Source organism: Bacillus rossius, chromosome 3 (assembly GCF_032445375.1).
Source record: "Bacillus rossius redtenbacheri isolate Brsri chromosome 3, Brsri_v3, whole genome shotgun sequence".
Classification (NCBI taxonomy): Eukaryota; Metazoa; Arthropoda; class Insecta; order Phasmatodea; family Bacillidae; genus Bacillus; species Bacillus rossius.
In genome coordinates this window covers 79,669,884-79,691,083 of record NC_086332.1, presented here as the reverse complement: position 1 = coordinate 79,691,083, position 21,200 = coordinate 79,669,884, and the positions used below count along the sequence as shown (strand labels likewise).

The window sequence follows — 21,200 nt, the reverse complement described above, 5'->3', positions numbered from 1 at the left end:
TCTTGCTCTCTCTGCGCGGGATTTTTGAGGTTATGTTTCTTTAGTCATAGCTGGTATGGTGGTGTTTGTTTTAAGCATACTGGTGGTGGGGGTGTGGTAGACATAGCTGTTATGGTGCCTTTTTTGAGGTTATGTTGCTCCCAGGTATTTAGTCATAGCTATTATGGTGGTGTTTGTTTTAAGCATACTGGTGGTGGTGGGGGTGGGGTAGACATAGCTAGTATGGCGCTTTTTTGGGGTTATGTTTCTCTCAGGTATTTCGTCATAGCTATTATGGTGGTGTTTGTTTTAAACATACGCTGGGTGGTGGGGTTGCGGTATTTGCTTTTCGATATTTAAACATGGCGGGTTATTTTCCAAATTTAAATATGACTATTGGAAATTTAATTTTGGCGGTTTAGGCATAGCTCTTATGGCGGGGGTTTCTTTTAGGCATACTTGGGTGTGTGTGTGTTTTAAGCTTACATCATGGCGGCGTAGGTATGGCGGGGGTTTTAAGCATACAACATGGTGCCTATATTATGCTTATAATATGACGTGGGGATTTTATTTCCACCTCTGTATATTCCTTGTGCTTGCTCCTTTCCTATACGCAGCGATGGCCTGACCTTGTTTCTCTGTGGAAAACACTTTCACTGTTACACAGCAGGTAAACACATTCCTGGTCGCACGAGCAGGGCTTCCAGCACGGCGTTTGTAATGCTTAACACATTGGCCGAGAGCCATTTACTACACAATGTTTTTAAATATTCTTAATATTATTAAAACTTTTAACTATGCTTATTATTTATTTTACTCGGCGTAACGTAATGCTTAACACATTTTTTACACAATATTATGGATTTTAAAAATGCTTAACACATTTTTTTTAACTATGCTTATTACTTCAAGCATTTTTTTAAAGACATTATTATGTTTATAATATGTTGTGGGGATTATAATTGCGCAGTTTACGAGTGACGCTCCAGCAGGCAACATCTCGCTCTCTCTGCGTGGGATTTTGAAGTTATGTTTCTTTAGTCATAGCTAATATGGCGGCTTTAAGCATACTGAAACATGGTTGTTGGAAATTTAAATATAGCGGTTTGCTTTTCGTAAGTTAACTGTTTAGGCATAGCTAGTATGGCGGGGCCTTTACGCATATATATATTTTTTTAATTTAAATATATCGGTATTTTATTTCTTTTCGAAAGTTAACTGTTTAGGCATAGCTAGTATGGCGGGGCCTTTACGCATATATATTTTTTTAATTTAAATATAACGTTATTTTATTTCTTTTCGAAATTTAAATATGGCGCTTAAGCATACATTTAGTGGAGGGGTTTAGTCATAGCTAATATGGCGGTGGGGTTTTATAGACATAGCTACTATGGTGGTGGGGTTTTATAGACATAGCTATAATGACTGTATTATTTAAGATTTTTTTTAAATTTAAAGATATGGTGGTTAAGCATAATGGCGGGGGTGGGGGTTTATAGGCATATATTTTTTTTAAAGACATGGCGGTTAAGCATAATGTTAATTGCTTTAAGCATACATCATGGCGTCAATTGTTTTAAGCATACAACATGGCGGCGGTTGTCGAGTGGTGGGGTCTATAGGCATAGCTTTTTTTTTTATAAAGACATAGCTAGTATTGCTTTTCGAAATTTTAAAGACATAGCTTCTTTTAGGCATAGCTTCTTTAAAGCATATGTTCGTTATTTAATTCCCCATACTTCATATGGTCTCGTGGTCTAGTGGTCAAGGCGTCCGTCTCCTAACCACGACGTTGGTGCGTCCCCGGGATCGAATCCACCCAGCGCCCAGGTTTTTTTGTATACAATTCCCGCCTTCGGAGCGACGGTGGCGCGCTCCGGTAACTAAAGGCTGAACTAAGATGGCGGCCTACCGGCGCGCCCTGGTAACCACTGTCAACAACAATGGCGGCGCCCAGTGGCGGCGACGGTGGCGCGCCCTGGTAGCCAATGTCAACAACAATGGCGGTCCCCACGTGACAAGATGGCGGCCCCCACGTGACAAGATGGCGGCGCCCATGGGGGTACTGTGGCCTGTGTTTACATTTCAATGTTTACATTGGTCCAGTATCCTTATGGTCCCCCTACTCAGCTCAACGACTCCCAGCCACAAACGCCACCAGCCACCATGAAATATGTTCATGAAATATGTCACCAACATAAACACGGCAACGACACGCCACGTCCCCAGAAATTTATTAAGTCCAGACTCGACTTAGAATATGTTCACCCAACTCTTGCAGCCATATATACCTCTGAAATATTCTATCATCTCAAGTTCAAAATTTAACTTAGGGCTTCGTTGCCATACCAGACGTGCGTCATTCCAGCGGCGATCTATGGAGTCCTCCTCAGCGGGCAAAGTGACGATACTCGGTGCGGCAGGCACCGGGCGGACTTAGCTCTTACTCGCTCTGGAGGGGTTTATAAACCCGTAGTAGCGACGATTAGCCCGGAAAAGAACCTTTAAGAACAGTCTCCTAGGTAGACGCAGCAATGGCCGCCTTCCAGTATTACGTCATCTCAGGATGTTGAGGATTTTTCTATCCCTGGAAATCTTTTTTCTTCACACAGAACCACTGCTTGCCTGGACGACAGACTGCTCTCTAGGTGCGTAAGCATTGCAGGCTGCAAGCCCCGCAGGCGTCGAATACAGTATCTCACTAAATAACAGAGGTAGGCCTAAATCAAGGGAGAGGGCATGCACCTAGGGCACAACAAGGTCGTACACATGTTATCGTAAACGTGAATTTGAATTATTATACATGATTAATACTGACAGAGGTAAATACAAATAGGAGTGTTTTATGCCACAAGGTTATACAAAGAGACTTAACATGTGATGTTTCAGCAATTACAGCTATCATCCAATTTGCAACAATTGACTAACACAGAGAAGAAATATTAGTATATACAGTAAAACTCTGTTAATACGTTTTTCAAGGGACTGGATCCTAAAAACTTCTTAACAGGGAAATACATAGTTCAAATTCAGTTGCTACACAAAAACAAATTTTACTCAAATGGCATTCTGTATTCTCACAAATTACACTTACCTATTGTTGTCAGCATGTTAGAAAAACTATACAAGTATATCAATAAACTGAATTAAATTCAATAACCACAATAAATAATTGGTTGCCTGTAAAGTCGATTTACGGACGATAGTTTAACGTGATGTCATAAAAAAAAACATTGATGAAATGATTGCATACTTTTATGAATAAAATTGAATCATTTTTATTGAATTATCACTATCTTGTATGGATACAAAGGAGTGAAATTAAATCTACAATTTAATTGATAAATATACTTTTATTTGCACTCATTAATTCAAATATGTTTATTACTTTAACGAACAGATTATTTTAACTATAACTTTTATACATGTTTGCTATTTAACTTCTTCCAATCTGTGTTATTCTGTTAAGGAAAGGACGATGATAGGAAAACTAAGAAACGAATGGGAGTTTTTCAAGTTTAATGTGCCTCGAAAAAGGAAATCAATGCTTGTTCCAATCGAGTGGAAGATAGGCAGATGCAGCGCAAGCGTACAATGAGCGTAACGGGACACACCGTAACTAGACAATGTGCGTAACGGGACACTTTTTCGTGCGTGCAGCCGGCGTTCATCGATTTATTAGATGTTGTCACGTCAAAAAGATTGCAAACAAAAACCCCTTGTTTGCGGGTTATCAATTATTGTTTACTGTGCACGATACAAAGTGCATGCAGTGCTTGCAAAAAAAAAATAATGCAAACAGATCCACAAATTCTGGCAGGTGGTAATCTGGTTTGCTGTGTATTCGTCACGTGGTGTAACTCAAATAAGAAAAATGGAACAGCCTCTCAGTCTATACAAATGCAAGCAGATGATTGGTCGAAAAATACAATTGTAACAGCGTGTGGCATGAAGCAAAGGATTCGATGGTCATGTGCAGTACAAATTATTTGGTTAAAGTTTGGCAATATGTAAATTATTAAAAATTAATGATAAATATAATTCTAAAGATAAAAGATAAACATTATTATTTTATTTTTTCCACAAATGCTGAACATTATACGCGGTAAGTATCTATTAACACAAATATTATGAATGGGAAAAATTAACGTAGGGATATATGGAATTGATCAAGGGAATAACTATGTGAACTTAATAAGTGAGAAAATTATTATGCGGGTTTACTGTACAACATTCATTTAAAATATTTTATAAGTGTGTGTTATGACTTTAGGATTATCCTTTATGTTCCATGTTTCAGAAGCAATATGACTAAGAAATGTTTTTACAAGCATAAGTTTAGAAAATAAACTAAATTCCTGAATGGTTAGAATTAACACCCTGAACACTCTTGTTTTACTGTCATGCTGTATAATAATCTAATCTACTAAAGATTAAATAAACCATTATGTACTCAAACATTAATATCAATTTGTAATTCAACTCCAGTCTTACAGAGGACATACATTGATTATCAGGTGGAGGCTGTCCACTATTATTAAGCCCAAGGCTTGATGTATAAAATGGGAACCATCATATAAAGAAGGGTATATGATCCGCGGGAGACTCTTGTTATAAATTTTAACTTGAATAAACTCCTTTTAAAGCTACTTCAATCCTTAAGAGACCTTGTCTGCTCTGTGCAGTGACACACCACACAGCTTAGCCTACACGTGCAGGTTGCAGAAATTGCTATAACCAACTCAAAACCACACTGTAACACACTTTATTACACATTTGTACTTAGATATTGATACAAAACTCTTTAAATGCCCCACAGTATGAATCATGGCTTATAGGTGAGGTTTAGTTATCCTCGTGACTAATCAAACATGTATTTACATACTTATAATATAATAAACATTGTAAATGCACATCATATCTATTTTTAATGTAGGCCTAAATAGCTACCTACGTTTTTTTGCTTGTTAACTAAGTGGAATCTCATAACACAAATTAATTTAACATTTAAGTTTACTTAACCATTTTCTTATTGAAACTAACTGAAGAAACTTTCACGTCTGTAAATTTTAGCTCTTAATGGGAGGACAACATATCATTATGACATTTTGTTTAGCTTATTTTGTTCATCTTATCAGATCTTCTGTGTGTACACGTTTGTACAAAGATATTAGACGTAAATACAAAACACCAAAAACAAAAACCAAAAACCTTGCATAATGTTAATAAGTGTACGCAAATGTCGAGCCTACATAATTTCCTGTCAATTACTATAAATAATGCAGTATAAATATATACCAGTAATTAATAGTTTGTAATCGTGCCTAGCCACAAAGACACCATTTCATGATATGTTCTGTACAAGGTTTGCTGGAAGCATCCAAGTGACCTGTTATAGTAATCTACCATGCAGGCAGTTGGAAAGTTTATCTGGAGTAGGCTAACCTGTCACACAAATCTTGTTACTACACTTAAAATACAAGAGTAAATGTATTTGTAGAATTGAACACCATTGAGGACTTTACAGCACTTCATTATCTCAATAATAATAATAATATTGTAAAAAAATTAAATAATGAAAGATTTTATAATACAGAGTATAGGCTATATAAATTTGACTTAAAATATAAGGAAGGTAGTTCCTTGTGGATAAATAAAAACGAAATACACACAACACTTTGTGCCTTAAGGAAGTTATGTGCTTTAGAAACTCAAATTTTAAAAATGCCGTGTCCTACCATACACAGGTTGAGAAAATTCGAAACATTGCTTTATATTGTTGGGATATTCTGATTTCCAGTAAATAGTAACTACGTAAGTATTAATTTCCTCTTATGTTTTACAACTGTCATTACAATTCCTTAAAATAAACGGGAAAAAATTGCAAAACATTTCACGAACTCCACATTGACTTACGTCATGTATACCCTTGAATATAAATAATAGCACGCACAAATAAAATAAACTCAAAAATATATCATCGCAAGTACACGCTTAAATCATTTACAATACAATGATTTCACTCGCAATCACTAACTAATACAGTACTTAATTCAAATCCGACTAAACTGCTATCCCGGCATTGGCAAAACGCGCCCTGAAGTTGGCGACCGAAAAGTAAACAAACATTGAGCGAGTTCGGGATTAAACCGATTCTGTCGTTTCTGTTACCAATTGTTTATTCGGGGTACTGGTATGGCTCGTAGAAAATAAAATTTGATTTTTTTTTTCTCGGCTGATTTTACATTACTAACGTGTTTCAAGCACTTCACGTTATAATAAACATTATTCTTCCCGTCATGTAAAACATTTAAATCACAACGGCGATATAAGCAATATTCTGATGAGCTAGTTAGCATACATTTTTGGTTGATCTTTCTGTTATGTTCTTTAGCTAATGGGTTTCCACGCTATTTATAAATCTAAATCAAATGCACGAATAATTCATAAAGAACTTTGATGTGACATAGTTTCGGACAAAAAGCTTAGGTTCTTTTACAATGGTATTTTTTATTTAGATTTATTTCACGCTTTTAAAAGTAAAAGTGGACTCTTAAAAAACTGTTCGAACAGAAAATTAGGTAAATTCATTTACTATAAATAAGTGGAATTTCAATGATATTCAGTAGTTTAAAGCAGCATCTTATTTGGAAATGATATTTTGTGAATGATCTCAAATTTTAATCTCCTGGTTTTAGCTACACATATGTGAGCACTGTATAATAAACGGAAATCTATAAAGCCAGAATATATTTTTAAATAATGCCTCTTTCAAGTCATTTATCAGGCCAAGGATGTCTCTAACAATATGAATGGGTGGCGTAAATATCCACTCCTTGGCATTATCTGAATGTCAACCAGGATGCGCATGTTTGATGTTTGCTAAAGAAATTAATGATATTTATTTGTAAGATAAGTAGATTATTTAGAGTTGAGATCACGAAGAAACTATCCTTTTTGACATGCCCTTGTCCCCTTTTCGACTCATAGATCACAGTGGCAATTTAGTTCTACGGAATCATTAGATCAATCGGTTTGGCATCGAAGCTGTCGTAATGTACCTTTTAAATCGTTGTACATTGTACGCTGATGTTCTAAGGCGCACCGTAACCATTCAGTTGACGAATGGCTAATGTGACCTCAAATTGCTTCTTGGGAAAGTATACGTGTCAGTGACACTATTACCACTCACCCTTGGGAAGTATGATTGCATGTGCATTTGGTCTAGAAAATGGTCTAAAATCATTTGTCCTTAAGGTATGATAGAAACACGGTCATTGGTTTATCGCAAAAATGCCTCTTTATTCTGAAGGGGTTGTGTCAATATCATTTTTCAAAGGAGGAAACGTTTCATACACCACTTCTTTCAAAGGAACTTGTTGTGGAGGAAACGGTGGTAGTTGTAGCTTATAGTAGGTAAGGGGACCAGAAATCTTGTTTCTCTTGTGTGGTGATACCACTTGCAGCTGTTCGGAAGGATGAGTCTCATTCAGATCTTCCCTCGGAAATGATGTTGATGATTGCAGCGGTTCAATATAATAAGTCTCAATGACCTCTTTCTTCGCAGACAATGCTTTCAAAGGAGGAAACGTTTCATACAGCTCTTCTTTTAAAGGAACTTGTGGAGGAAACGGTGGTAGTTGTAGCTTATAGTAGGTAAGGGGACCAGAACTCTTGTTTCTCTTGTGTGGTGATACCACTTGCAGCTGTTCGGAAGGATGAGTCTCATTCACATATTCCCTCGGAAATGATGTTGATGATTGCAGCGGTTCAATAGAATAAGTCTCAAAGACCTCATTCTTCTCAGATAATGTCGATACATGTAGGTATTCAGAAGGATAATTCTCAAAGGCCTCTTCCTGCAGAGATGATGGTGACTCATGCAGCTGCTCTGGAGGATATGTTTCATAGACCTCTTCCTTCAACGGGAATGGAAACTCTTGCAGCTGCTCGGGAGGATAAGCATCAAAGGCCCTTTCCCTTGGAGATGATGTTGATGCTTGCAGCTGTTCAAGAGGACAAGTCTCGTAGACCTCTTCCTTCATAGGTGATCGCGAATCTTGCAGCTGCTTGGGAGGATAAGTGTCAAAAATCTCTTCCCATGGAGATAATGGTGCCTCATGCAGCTCGGGAGGATATGTCTCATAGACCTCTTCCCTCAAAGATGATGGTGAGTCTTGCAGCTGCTCGTAAGGATAAGCTTCAACAGCCCTTTCCCTTGAGGATGATGTTGATGCTTGCAGCTGTTCAAGAGGACAAGTCTCGTAGACCTCTTCCTTCAAAGATGATGGTGAATCTTGCAGCTGCTCAGAAGGATAATTTTCAAAGGCCTCTTTCCCTGGCGATGATGGTGACTCATGCAGCTGCTCGGGGGGATAGGTCTCACATACCTCTTTCCTCGGAAACGATCTGTCGACTACCACTTGTTCAAGAGAATAAAATTCAAAGGCCTCTTCCCTCGGAGAAAATGGCGATTTTTGTCGGTGTTCGGGAGGGTAAGCATTAAACCCCTCCCCCACTTCTCTCAGATAAGTAAGCTGGATGTTTCGGTGTTGAGTGACGCCATGGAGCCAATTGGGCGTAATAGAAGCCAAAATGCACCACGTCCTTTGCAGTAACATAAGGCCAGAGATGCTGGCTGTCATAACTGCGAATATAGTTGATTTCATAAAGCTGATTTTCTGAAACACGCATACATAAATTGCACTATGAATACAAAACTGTTACTGTCATTATACATTAATATGGGCTTTCCTTAGTTGTGAAAAACCGATAACTGATTCGTGAGTCACGAGAATGGTCCGGGGAGTGCTTCAAAAATAAATAAAAGCTAGCAGTAAGTTAAAGCCTCAGATTTGTGAAAATTTTAGTGTGAATAAACTAAAATGCTAATGAATTTATCCTGTTGGCGAAAATCACGTTTTTCCTGTTAAATCTGTAATTTAATAACATTGATGTGTGTAATAACAAACTAAATGGGTATATAGTTTAACTTAAAGCCTAAAACATATATATTCTTCTACTTATCACTTGTTTTAGATTCTTCCCGTCAAACCAAGCTACAGCACTGGACCCAGTAGTGTCTTGACTTGGTAAACAAAGCATATTAAAATGTTAAATAACATTCGAACTATTGTTTTTATAGTAATGTCATTTCAGGCATTATTACAAGAATATAATAATAATTGGCTTTACATCCGGGAAATAGACTGAGTGGACCATTATGAATGCCATTTAAGCTACGTATTAATGCGTGAAATTTACCTGACTAGAAATACTTCAGCGTGACAAGCATAAGCAAAACAATGTCACCTGATACTGCTTGCAAGTGATGAGATAGTATGATATATCGCGAAAATGATTAAAGATAGCTTAATTTTACAGAAATCTTACGGTCCAAGTAATTTGACAAAATTTCTGTAGCTTCTTCTTAATCCCCGGATTGGAATAATTTTTAACAGAGTGCCTTTTTTTTTCAAATGCGTAACGTTCTATCAAAAGTAGTACCGAGGAAAGTGGAACTTAGGTAAAATAATAGACTCGCTTTCTGGAGGAATTGGGTTTGAATACTAAACCATAAATTCTGATGTAGGTTTTTACAAAGTTTTCCTGAAATCATTCAAAACAAATCCTAGAATTGTGTTTTTACTATAGGCCATTGCATATTACTTACCCCTGCTTCTCTGACTTGCATTGTGTTTGTCTGTTTGCAATGACCTCGTTGTTGACGAGGAAGAACCAAAATAAACGAAATAATAAAGTAAATACATCTTTCAATTGTACTGGTACTGATTTTCATTTGCCTAGTCATCAGCAGGAAGTCTATAAATACTAGTTAACCAAAAAGAAACTTTGTTAACATTAACCAGTATTCTGAAATCAATCACGCAGTAAAACTAATATGTGGAATACCACTTTCTCTACTCGCAAAAAATAAATAACGCAGCTCCGTTCGGCGCCTTTCGGCAGTCGATAATTAGTGATCTTCGCATCCGAGCGCGGTTATCTGACTATCTTTGGATCGAAAACCATGGTATGACAGGCTATGGATAGTGAGACCTGGATGACAACATAATAGAGTTCCCAAATTTGATCCTGGGAGGTCTGAAGTGGATTGCGTTGGTGATAAACTAGTGGTGCCATCATCTTAAGATTCCATGCATTGCTATAAATATTCCTGGTTGGTATATCTGGCTGTGTTCCTCGTTACACCAAACTCACTTCGGGAATATAGAAATGTAGCTATCAGATATTTCAAGTACTCTCACTGATAAAAAAATCTTTGTTTGATGTAAACAGTCGAGTTAACGAAACAGTTTGTTGGGTCAAGTATATATTCCCTTCTAAAATTACAATAAAAAGTATAATTATTTCGTAGGCTTTAAATACGTTAAAAGTGAAGAGTTCACCAACGTTGCGTTTGATATTTCAGCTCTCATCATCAGAGTAAAAGTCTCCTGAGACTCCTCGCCACGAATATTTTATTTAAGTTTACTAACTTTTCATTCAGTGTAGAGGATTGGGATCTAGGTTCATCAAAAGTGCAAATGTGGGGCACATTGTCGTTAGCCGACAATATCTTCTTAATGTTCTCCAACCACAGCGTCCCAAGGATATAAATCATTCCATTCTACATCCAGGGATGTCAGGCACCTGTTGGTTCTTTTTTGATAAGCTTTTATTTGCTTCATACGTATGTATGTTAGTATGTAATGGAAAATTTGAATATGATTTTGTCCTCCTTCAAAACGTCGGTTTAACTCGAAATTTGGCGTACTTATCAAGGACCGATGGCATTTCTATATTTTGAACCCTTTATCCTTACTAGGATAATCAGGGTTAGCGATTTTTTTTCCTTACTGGTAGTGTCTTTGCCGCAAGACCAAGAAGGGAATCTACCAGGCGTCCCGATCAACTATTTCTCGGATAAGTTACCGACTTTGAATAAGATGAAATTTTTGTTGAGGGAACCTGAGAACCAGCTATCTCATCAAAGGGAGGCAGCAGGCACCCAAATTGATCATTTCTCGGATCAGTTACCGACTTAGAATTATACATGAATGACTTCCCGATTTTATTTAAAATCATTGATTTTCATATTAGGATATTTAAAATATTGTGTACTATAGTTCTTCAACACGCTATATCGAATATTTATTTTAAAAGCAGGCAATATTGACTCAAATTCACTTTAATAAATAATTGATGTAATAAAGAAAAGTAACTAAAAATAAAAAAAATAAATAATAGTTAACAAACTAAAATAAACGCTTTTATAGAAAATCCAACAAAAAATTGATAATTAATAATAGCATAAAAAATAAAATATAGGATTACTCTTTTATAGAAAATCCCACAAAAAATAGAAAATAAATTTTATTAAATTTGAGTTAAGAATAGTGTAAATAAGAAAAAAAATCTTATTTATTGCAAAAAAAGCGTGGGGTGCTTTTTAAGATATTATCAAATGATAATTCTTCTACGCATATCTGTCAATAACATATTTATAACTAATGACACCATGCACCCCATGATTTTTTTTACAATAAAATACATTTTTTATTATTTACACTATTCTTAACTCAAATTTATTAAAATTTATTTTCTATTTTTTAGTTGATTTTATATGAAAGAGTATGTTATAGTTTGTTAAAACTATTATTTTTATCTCGTAAGTACATTGAGAATGTTTACCTTGCCATTGGTTTTATCCTCGTGATGATTATAGTTATTATTATACTCACCCCTAACTCCTGGGTATACTGTGTGTAGGCATCAGGTATAGAAAACGCTTCCAAATCCTGCATCGGAGGAGAAAGCACCTCTTGATCCTGGTCGCATGTGGCCTCTGCTTCCGTCTTAACTGTGTGACGGCTAGGAGACTGGTGGCAGGTCACCAGTTGTGTGTCACCAGGTGTTGATGCACTCTGCATCTGTTCACGAGTCGACGCAAGCAACATCTCTTCCATCAGAGAAACAGGTGAAAACTGGTGTTGTTGTTGGGAAGATGCTAGTGGCCCATCACACAGCAGGGCACTGCTAGAAGACGGCACGCCCTGAGCAACTGAGCAGTGCAACTGGTGGTCGGCGGGTATGATCACGACCTCCTCCAGGCCGTGGTCGGGCCGACTGGCGGGACAGCCCCGGCCGGCGCAGGAGGCCAGCATGCGCCACAACTGGCGCAGCAGCCACAGCACGGTGACCAGCAGAGGGAGGCTCACCAAACCAACCAGCACGTACACCATCTTCAACACAGAACACGCTTTATCAACACCACTGACTCAGGTCTTAATGACCTTGTTAGCGTAGTGGGAAAACATTGCCGGTGTGCTCATCTCGTGTTACTTATCATTTTGGGCCACACCAATGTGTGAACTAAAGTAACTAAAGTACATAGGGAAAAAACAATTTCCGGACTATTGCAAAATGTTATTTTGGAAACCAATTGCCAAGAAATAGTTTGTAATACTAGAAAAAATTTATTACATCCTTGTTCAACACATGACTATGGTTATTTTTGCATACATGAAATACATTTTTTTTTCTAGATAATACTGAATATTTCTTACCAAAATTCTACCCACAATTTTATATTTATTTGATGTTTTATTCAAACATTCATGATGGTTCTCATACTTTAAGCCAATTCACAAAGCTGAATATTGTATAGGCCATACGATGTAGTCAAGTCGTCAAGCCCAGGGAAAAGTTCATACATTGTGTTTGTGTTTTTGTTTTGTAAATGGAACAGACATATTCATGTCAAATAGCAGATATTTGTACACTTGTACATTTGAACGAAAACAACTGTATCATTACAAAATGGGTTCGTAGTAACACTGGGTTTGTATTCTTACCCGGGATTTATGCTTTGTGTTGTCCCAGTACCTTCAATAGATAAAGTATTTTGTAAGCCGTTCCCTGAATAGCTTTAAGTTTTAACTGCGCACATAAACAAGCGTAACAAAACAAAATAAAGTACAATTATTGAAAAATCGATTGTCTGTACCATGTTTAAAAATTATGCTAGAATAAAACATCAAATAAATATAAAATTATGTGCCAATTTTCGAGAGAAATATTCAGAATTATCTCAAAAACGTATTTCATACATGAAAAAAATACCCATAGCAATTTCTCATACAAAGTTACAATATATTTGTAGTATTACAAAAAAACATTTATTGGAACTGGTTTCCAAAGGAATCTTGTGCAAAGTACAGACATTTTTTTATCTATCTCTGTAGGTCAGGAATGGAGATCGTGAAGCAGCATCTGGCCTTGGTGTGAATCTCCTCCAAGTTGTGAAAATTCCTTCTCCAAACAAGCCGGGTTTGGAACGAATAATATCTTAGCGAGAGACGAGGCGTGCTTTTATCATGTGCAAATTTTTTGATTAATATTTAAATAATATTCACGTAAAAATGTCAGCTAAAATATTATTAATTTTTCCATGCTATTCATTATTGAGTTAATTTTTATCAACAGTACGCAGCCCCATTCCAAGCCAATAAATAATTAACAAATGCAGGTTACTAGTTTTCGTACATAACACAATAATTCTGCTTCTAACCACGAAAGTATATATCATTTCTGTACTGAAAGTTCTATCAATTTAACAATTTGAATCCATGAGCATGTGGCGCAAAGGTTCCTCATTGACTGGAGCTTTCGTACAATCAGGAAATTTTGCTTCCTGCAACTCATAGCGCTTTGTACATCTGAATTTTAATGCAGTATTTGTTTGTTATTTCATTACTAGTGGGTTTGGTTTTGCTGACATTAAATGATATTTAACAAAAAATTGTGAGCGAGTCTTTTAGTTTCTACTCGCCAGAGATGTATTACATCTAATCTTAGTAACGAAAAAATTCACATGTTCTTGTGTTGAAAATACACTTATGATATGAAATTCGCACACCAAGTTTTACGTGGAAATCTTCTAAATATTGTTAAGCGTGATAAATATACGCATATAATTATTATTTTTTTTAATTCTGGAAGCGATTTAAACGTAGTTTCTGCACACGCCGCTAAAAATTCGTTGCTAGAGCAGCTACGTCGACTACCGAATTATGCGATTTGCAGAGCGAAATTTTAACCTATATTAAGAAACGGCTGCGATAAATGCAAAACAAAATTTAAAAAAAATTACTAAACTCTGGCTGATTTTCAACAAGGAATTTTATAACCCTAATAAATAGCCAATTTTGTTAAAAATTCATTAAACAGTTAACACTATTAAGTTTCTTTTTTGCTGTGTTAAATTTGGTTCCCGTTATTCGCCACAAAAGTCAGCAACGTGGTTACACATATCCGTTCCATGCGACTTCCGAGTCAAGTAATTACTCCTACCAAATACAGTATACCGAGAGCTAGGATACACATTAAAAAGTGTGTGTTTGGTTCACATCGGTCTACACTGCCAGTGCTGTTGGCAAATGGCGAGTACGGGCGCAGGCGGGTCAGCTCAGTCTCTGTGACTCGCGGCCATGAGGGAAACAGCACGCGGCTCTGACACGGAACTGCTGTCCGGTGCACGTGGACGGTTGTGCGTGCCCTGCTCGACGACCCTGGCTCGAGCTCCGCTCGTCGCACCACCAGCCTGCCGCGGCGCTCACCAGTGTCCGGGAAGTCTCCACAGTCTCAGAGTCCCGGCACCCACGATCAGTACTCACCCCCGCTCCCCCGCTGGCCCGCGGGCTGGCTCGCCCGGCGATGGCAGCGCCAGGGAGCTCCACCACCGGACTCCCGCTGAAACAATGCTTCCGACCTCAGGGCGAGGCATGTCCGTCCTTCAGGCGCGGTGGGAAACCACACATTTTTCCTGTACTTTCACAAAAGATTCCTTTGGCAACCAGTTGTTAAGAAATAGCTCGTAATCCTGCAAGAAAGATATTGTCAATTTTGTACGACACATGGTTTGATTATTTTTCGAGATAATACTAAGTATTCGATAATGGGGATGATTTGATTTTCATATGCTTATCAACATGCGCAGTTAATTCTGTAAAGCAATTAAGGGAAAAATTTACAAATAACTTTAACTAATGGAGGTACTGGGACAACACAAAGCAGGAGTGCCCAGGAAAGAATCCGAACCCAGTATTACAGCGAACACTATCATGAAGTGATACAGTTGTTTTCATGTAAATTTAAATTTTTTCTTTGATTTAACATGAATTTTCTGTTTTATTTACAAAAAAAAATACTTTGAATTGGCAAAAATCATACCGGGATACGCTATCACTTTATGGCGCCGTCTGCCCAGGCGCACATAACGTGTGCAGAGCTTCAGAAAAAAAACACGCTGTTTCAAAACTGCTCAAGATGTCTGAGTGTGGTATGTTTACGAAAACCATTTAAGAATTAGCTGAAGGCCGAAAAGTACTTTTTGATTTTGGATTAACTTAATAAACTGTGTTTTTAGTATAGTGAAAATGCCAAAAAGGCGTGTTCTCGGAATAATTTTTAGGCTTAAAACAACCGGCACAGATTCTTGAAAGCACTTAAAGGATTTGCAATACACCTTTATATTAATTTCTCCACCGTATAATGTTACGGTGACCGCTCAGATTTCACAGTTTTCCTGTGACGACGAGGATACTGCACGCCAGTTCAGAGCCTTATGCTTAGAGGTTATAACGCAATAGAAATACCAGCTATCGTCGCACTTATCATCCCGCCTCACTAATACACATACATTCCCCTTAACATTGAACCATTACGGGGAATATTTGAACACCGTTCTGCCCTGTGAAAAGGACCCGTAGGATTAAATTAATCAGGTGCAACAGATTATACTATAACAGTTTCTACACTTGAATGGCCTTTGTAAATGAATCGCGCATTATTTGACAGGAATTCCTCGACAAACACCAAACCATGTGCGACCCTGACAGATGGTTGAAGACGATGAAGACAACGTCGACTTTATTATGCACACGTTTGTGAAGTATAGCCTGGCACGAGGAGATATCGATGAATTTGCAGGTCTCAATGTTTGTTTTGACGTCACGTTAAACTATCGTCCCTAAAATGACTTTACGCCTGCACGCAGGAAAAAAGTGTCCCGTTTCGCACATTGTTCCGTTAAGCTGTGTCCCGTTACGCTCATTGTACGCTTGCGTCGCAACTATCTCTCTTCCACTCGATTGGCCTATGCGTCCGAGGAGAAGAAAGACAGCGGCAGCACACAACTTACATCTACACGTGAACTGTTTCGTCGACTGTTTATAAAGTGAAGATAAAAGTTAATGTGGTTTTCATTGCTTATTATAACAACAATTTCGGCAATAAAGGTTAATTAATCTTGCATTTAAAAAATCTGAATACTAGTATAATTTCAAGTATTTATTCTTTTATTATTAAAATAAAAATCATTCAATTTTATTTATAAATTATGCAATCATTTCATCAATGTTTTGTTATGACGTTGTCACGTTAAACTATCGTCCGTAAACCAACTTTGCAGACAACCTATTTTATTAAAATTATATTTCGATTGTAATCATTTTATTTCTTTTCATACAAATGTATTAAACATACATATTATTTATACCGTATGTACGTGATAACTTAGGACAAATGCCCCTCCGATAAATAGAACAATGAGCATGTTTATAATATAATAAATTTCGTTAATCAACTCATATTGTCGCATTCTAAAGAAGTATCTCATTTTCCCGCGAGTAACAGGCGTCTCTAATAGTAGGAAGCGTTTCTCTGAGACCGCCTGGTGATATGCAACTCGCTGAACACTTTTGGGCACGTAATTGCGCACCCATAGGCGTTATTGTGTCTACCTGCAGTTCATAAACACAAGATGCCGTTTTCCATGACTATTATTTCGTTTTTTGCGACTTATAGCTAATTTGGTGTGTATATATGTATGCACAGGTAATACAACACTGATAATATGTGCTTTATAATTGAAGTTGTCAACTACAAAGTTTTTACATAGGAAAAAATAGCACCATTTTAAATTTTCGAGAAAAAATATATTGTTGTTTTTGATACTCATATCCACATCATAGGTTTTTTTCATTATTGTTTTATCTTTTCAATAATTTACATATTAACAGATTATTTTACAGGAAATAACTCTCACAAAAGCTATCTTGTGTTTGAGTGTGAATAGTGTGCTTTATGTTTACGTGCATTATTAATATTAATGGATACGATTTCATAGAAAAATTACATTTAAATCATTCGAATTGTTTTTCACTTTAACTTTCTAATTAAAGCCAGTTTAGTAGTTTTTAAAAGTATATACAATAAAATTTAATTGAAAAAAAAAATCTTAATTATTATCAGAGAAATGAACTAACTTATTATGAGAGAATTAACATTATTTAAAATATTCAGCTATTTATTTACTTATAGTTTCGTTACTTACATTTTGTAACTTTTAAATAACGTAAAAAATTAAAATTAAGGTACTAAAATTTCTGACATGTAACATCTTAGCTCTCGGTATACAGTATTTGGTGGGAGTAATTTCGTGAATGGAACGGAAGTCACATGGAACAGAAATGTTTAACCAGGTGCTGCCAACTGTAGCGATGGCGCGAACCAAATTTTACAAAGCTATATGACAACCTTATGGTACTAACGGTATAATGAATTTTAACACGTTGGGCAGTATTTTAATAAAATTCTTTGTCAGAATCTGGTACAAAGCCGGAGATAAAGTACTTTTTCAAGTCTTTTTCGTTTTTATCGGAGCCGTTTCATTATATAGTTTAACCTTTCGCCTTGGTAATTGAATGATTTGATGGTCGACGTAGCTGCTCCGATAATTAATTCCACAAATAATGTAGCTGATGACACAAGTTTTGTATATAAATCACGCAGGACATTATTTTAAAGAATTCTCGTTAAATTTTTGTCCGATTTTCTTAATTTTTATAAGTGTATTTGCAACATGTGAACACATTAGTTTGATCGTTACCTAGGTTAGATATTACACATAACTAGCGAGTATTGAAATACTCGGTCACATTTTCCCCCAGTAATAATAGTGTTTTAATTGTTACATCTTTTGACTATACTTCGCCCCAAGAAACCAAATGTCACCCTGGCGGAAAAATACTAACTAGACTGAAGTTGTACAATGTGTGCTAGGTTGTCTACCCGCTAGAGATACTCTCTTTACATTTTTTGTTATGTCGTCGTGCAGAATAATTATGATATCAAAGGGTTCATGGGAATATTACAAAAATACTTTTTTTGCCGACAGTGCTAACCTGCTACAGAAGAATAAAAAATTGAAAACTATTCTTCTTTCTGATTTTTAAGTACTCCCTAGCAGTCTTACGCATCTTTTAAAAGTTGTCAAATGAAAACTAAAAAAATAGCGTTAAACACGTTACACAGGGAAATGTGATGGAGAGATGTTGCCAAAATATTTTATTATAGTAGCGCTAATCAAAAGTCTTATATTCCTAAGAAACTTTTGTGGAACGTGGAAAATAAATATGCTTTTACTCCATGTCTATCAAAATTTGAGAAACTATGAATCAAACTTGCTTCTTCACTTAAACCTTTATTATTCTATAAGAAGGTATTGTAAATATTCTATAGTTGTACTTGTAAACCTACAACAATATATTACTGATACTCTCCTCAGTACTATGTTTTTTAAAGTAAAATTTTTATTGACTTTGTCCTCACAGCGGATTGGAATGTCGTGACAGTCGTACTTGATAAGCATTAAATTTTACTCTAGTCCTACCCTCTAAAATGGAGATAGGTGAGACACTAGAGACACTAGAGACACTAACCTTAAGTTCCAGAGGAGGCGGTCTGACATTATATCCTGGTCATCCTGATTTCTGTTTTTTTAGATTTTACCCTAACTTTCTCCGGACAAAAAGCTGGGATAGTTTCTTACAATATGCAATGTTGCTGTTCTGTTTGGGAGTGTTATGTATCATCATCTATACAGTGTAAATTTCTTTCGTAAATAGATGAGTCATATTTAAAAAAAACTTATGGATATTTTTAGTTAGTATATTTATATGAAAACAGCTGTATCACTTCAAAATAGTGTTCGCAGTTATTATTGATTTGCTCGGATTATTACCCGGGCATTTATGCTTTGTGTTATCCAGGTAACTCCAATACTTAAAGCTGTTTGTAAATCGTACCCATAGTAACTTTCCAACATTAACAGCGGCATAATTAGCTTAATAAAACAAAATAAGTCTATTAGTTTGATTAATCTATTGTTTTTCCTGGTTTAAATAATGCATGAACGAAACATCAATTAAATATAAAATATGCACCAATTTTCGTAAGAAATACTCAGTATTATCTTGAAACACGTATTTCATACTATTTCATGGCACCTGGTTTCCAATGGATACTTTTGTAAAAGTTAAAAATATATTTTCCTTCTGAAATGACTTCACTGTTGACAAACTTTAAATTAAAAAAAAATTAACTTTAAAACTGACTGTGTAATTTCAGTTAATTTTCTGTTTTAGAGGTTCTAATAACTGATAGTGAATTTCTCTGTGAAACAATATTCGATTTTGTGAAATTCGCTGCATGAAAAGTAGAAATCACTGCGAGTCACTGAAATAAATACAAGCAATCACTGATTTAAATTTTAAAAAAATGGAGGATTTGCTGTTTTTTTTTAAATTTGAGTAAGTGCGTTTGACACTCCGTGACTCAGCGAACCAAGCTTACGACTCATGTGAACAGAGCTTAAGGAAGTAGGTCCTAAAATTTGCATTCTAATTATTCGTGTTTTTTGCACGTGATTTTAAATAAATTCATGATATAATCATATATAATTGTTTATTAAGGGTTTTCTTGCTAAAAAGTCATTTCTTAATAGTGTTTATGAACTTAATGGTCAACATTTGTGTAAGTCCTAACAGGTATTGAAAGCATAACATCGTGTGGCATACAGTTATGTAGTGGTAGTCTTGAAGCACTTTACTTTTTGTTAATCATTTATATATCAATAAAAAAGGTAATTTTTCCAAATCACTGAAAAATCTAAAGTTTTATTGGTTTTCGTAAAACCTATATTTATTTATTAATGGTATACTAAAAATAAAGTGTTTTAAGATGAACTTTACATACGAACGGTTAAATCCAAAGCGCCATACCACATGATTTCATGGCTATCTGTACCTGTTACGATTGATATAAATATTTGCCTTTGAGTTCATAAAAAACATCAAGTATAGACATATTTACTGACATTTTAAATAGAAATATAAATGATTAAACTATGAATTTATTAAAAATAATGTGCAAAACACGACATATTAGAAGTTAAATAATTAAGAATAAGGTGCTACGTGTTTGACTCACTTTGCTGCCAATTTCATGAAAGCTTATGATTTATGCGTGTCTCGGTAAGAAGTCACTAACTAACTAACTAACTAACTAACTAACCTGTAGAACTGCGGCGTCGGCATGCACGTGCAGAGTTCAGCAAACAGTACATCGATTATTACAAACGCACAAACGCGCAATATTCTTCGCATTTTTTTATCCGCTCTCAATGCAACACGAATAAATCGCCTTTGCAAAATGACCAGAAATCGGTTGCTAATAGCTTTGTTTGGAACATTCCATTGTTAAAATATTTGGCCACAGAGATTGTTGGTTGCAGCCCAGACTGCATTTAGTTAGCCGTTGCTTACAATGGAGCTTTTCAGTATAATAATTCTCAAAGAAATCCAAAAACAGTATCAGAATAGTTCCTCACGTCACTTCAGTTTAGAACAAACAATATACTTGGGCTTTTAAATTTAAATATGCCTCAATAGTAAGTCTCAATATTCGCTGTTTTACTAACCAATATAAAATTCACAATTTCAGAAGGAATTATATGTTATGCGTATGGGAATGATACCGTAACTGGGTCAGGATATATAGAATATAAAATTTAATTAAAACAACATAAATTTTTTAAACATTCCCATATTTATATAAGTTTAGCCAATTTTTAACGTCTTCGAAATTTAAATCTAGTAAACTTACGTAGAGTTCCCGTAATGATCAATGACTCAGTAATTTAGTTTTTTTAGCGAATTTGTTATTGAACACCAATAGATTTTGTCCTAAAATCAAGTGAGATATGATAAACATATATCTTAGTACATTCTTCCTTAGCTGAAATTCCTACTATTATAAATTATTTAAAATGCGTAAAAGAATTTGTAAGTTTCCTAAACATCAACCTAAAAGGAAGC

The 21,200-nt window shown here is 35.8% G+C and overlaps 1 protein-coding gene across 1 annotated transcript; it reads right to left on the bottom strand.

Annotated features, from left to right (window-relative positions):
* Positions 1-7,260: 7,260 nt before the first annotated feature.
* LOC134531469 (uncharacterized) lies at positions 7,261-20,531 on the bottom strand. Its single transcript, XM_063367182.1, has 3 exons — positions 20,398-20,531; positions 14,658-14,733; positions 7,261-12,224 (listed from the first exon to the last, which is right to left on the bottom strand). The coding sequence occupies exons 1-3, from the start codon at positions 20,487-20,489 to the stop codon at positions 11,670-11,672; spliced, it is 723 nt and encodes a 240-aa protein (XP_063223252.1). The 5' UTR covers positions 20,490-20,531; the 3' UTR covers positions 7,261-11,669.
* Between the last annotated feature and the right edge of the window lie 669 nt (positions 20,532-21,200).

What these genes read in the sequence shown, in the direction of transcription:
- LOC134531469 (XM_063367182.1), bottom strand. Translation starts at nt 20,489, where the DNA reads ATGCGAAGAATATTGCGCGTTTGTGCGTTTGTAATAATCGATGTACTG. An exon ending in CCGACGCCGCAGTTCTACAG is followed by an intron (nt 14,734 to 20,397) that starts GTTAGTTAGTTA and finishes GCATTGTTTCAG; the next exon opens with CGGGAGTCCGGTGGTGGAGC. An exon ending in GGGCCAGCGGGGGAGCGGGG is followed by an intron (nt 12,225 to 14,657) that starts GTGAGTACTGAT and finishes TCTGTGTTGAAG; the next exon opens with ATGGTGTACGTGCTGGTTGG.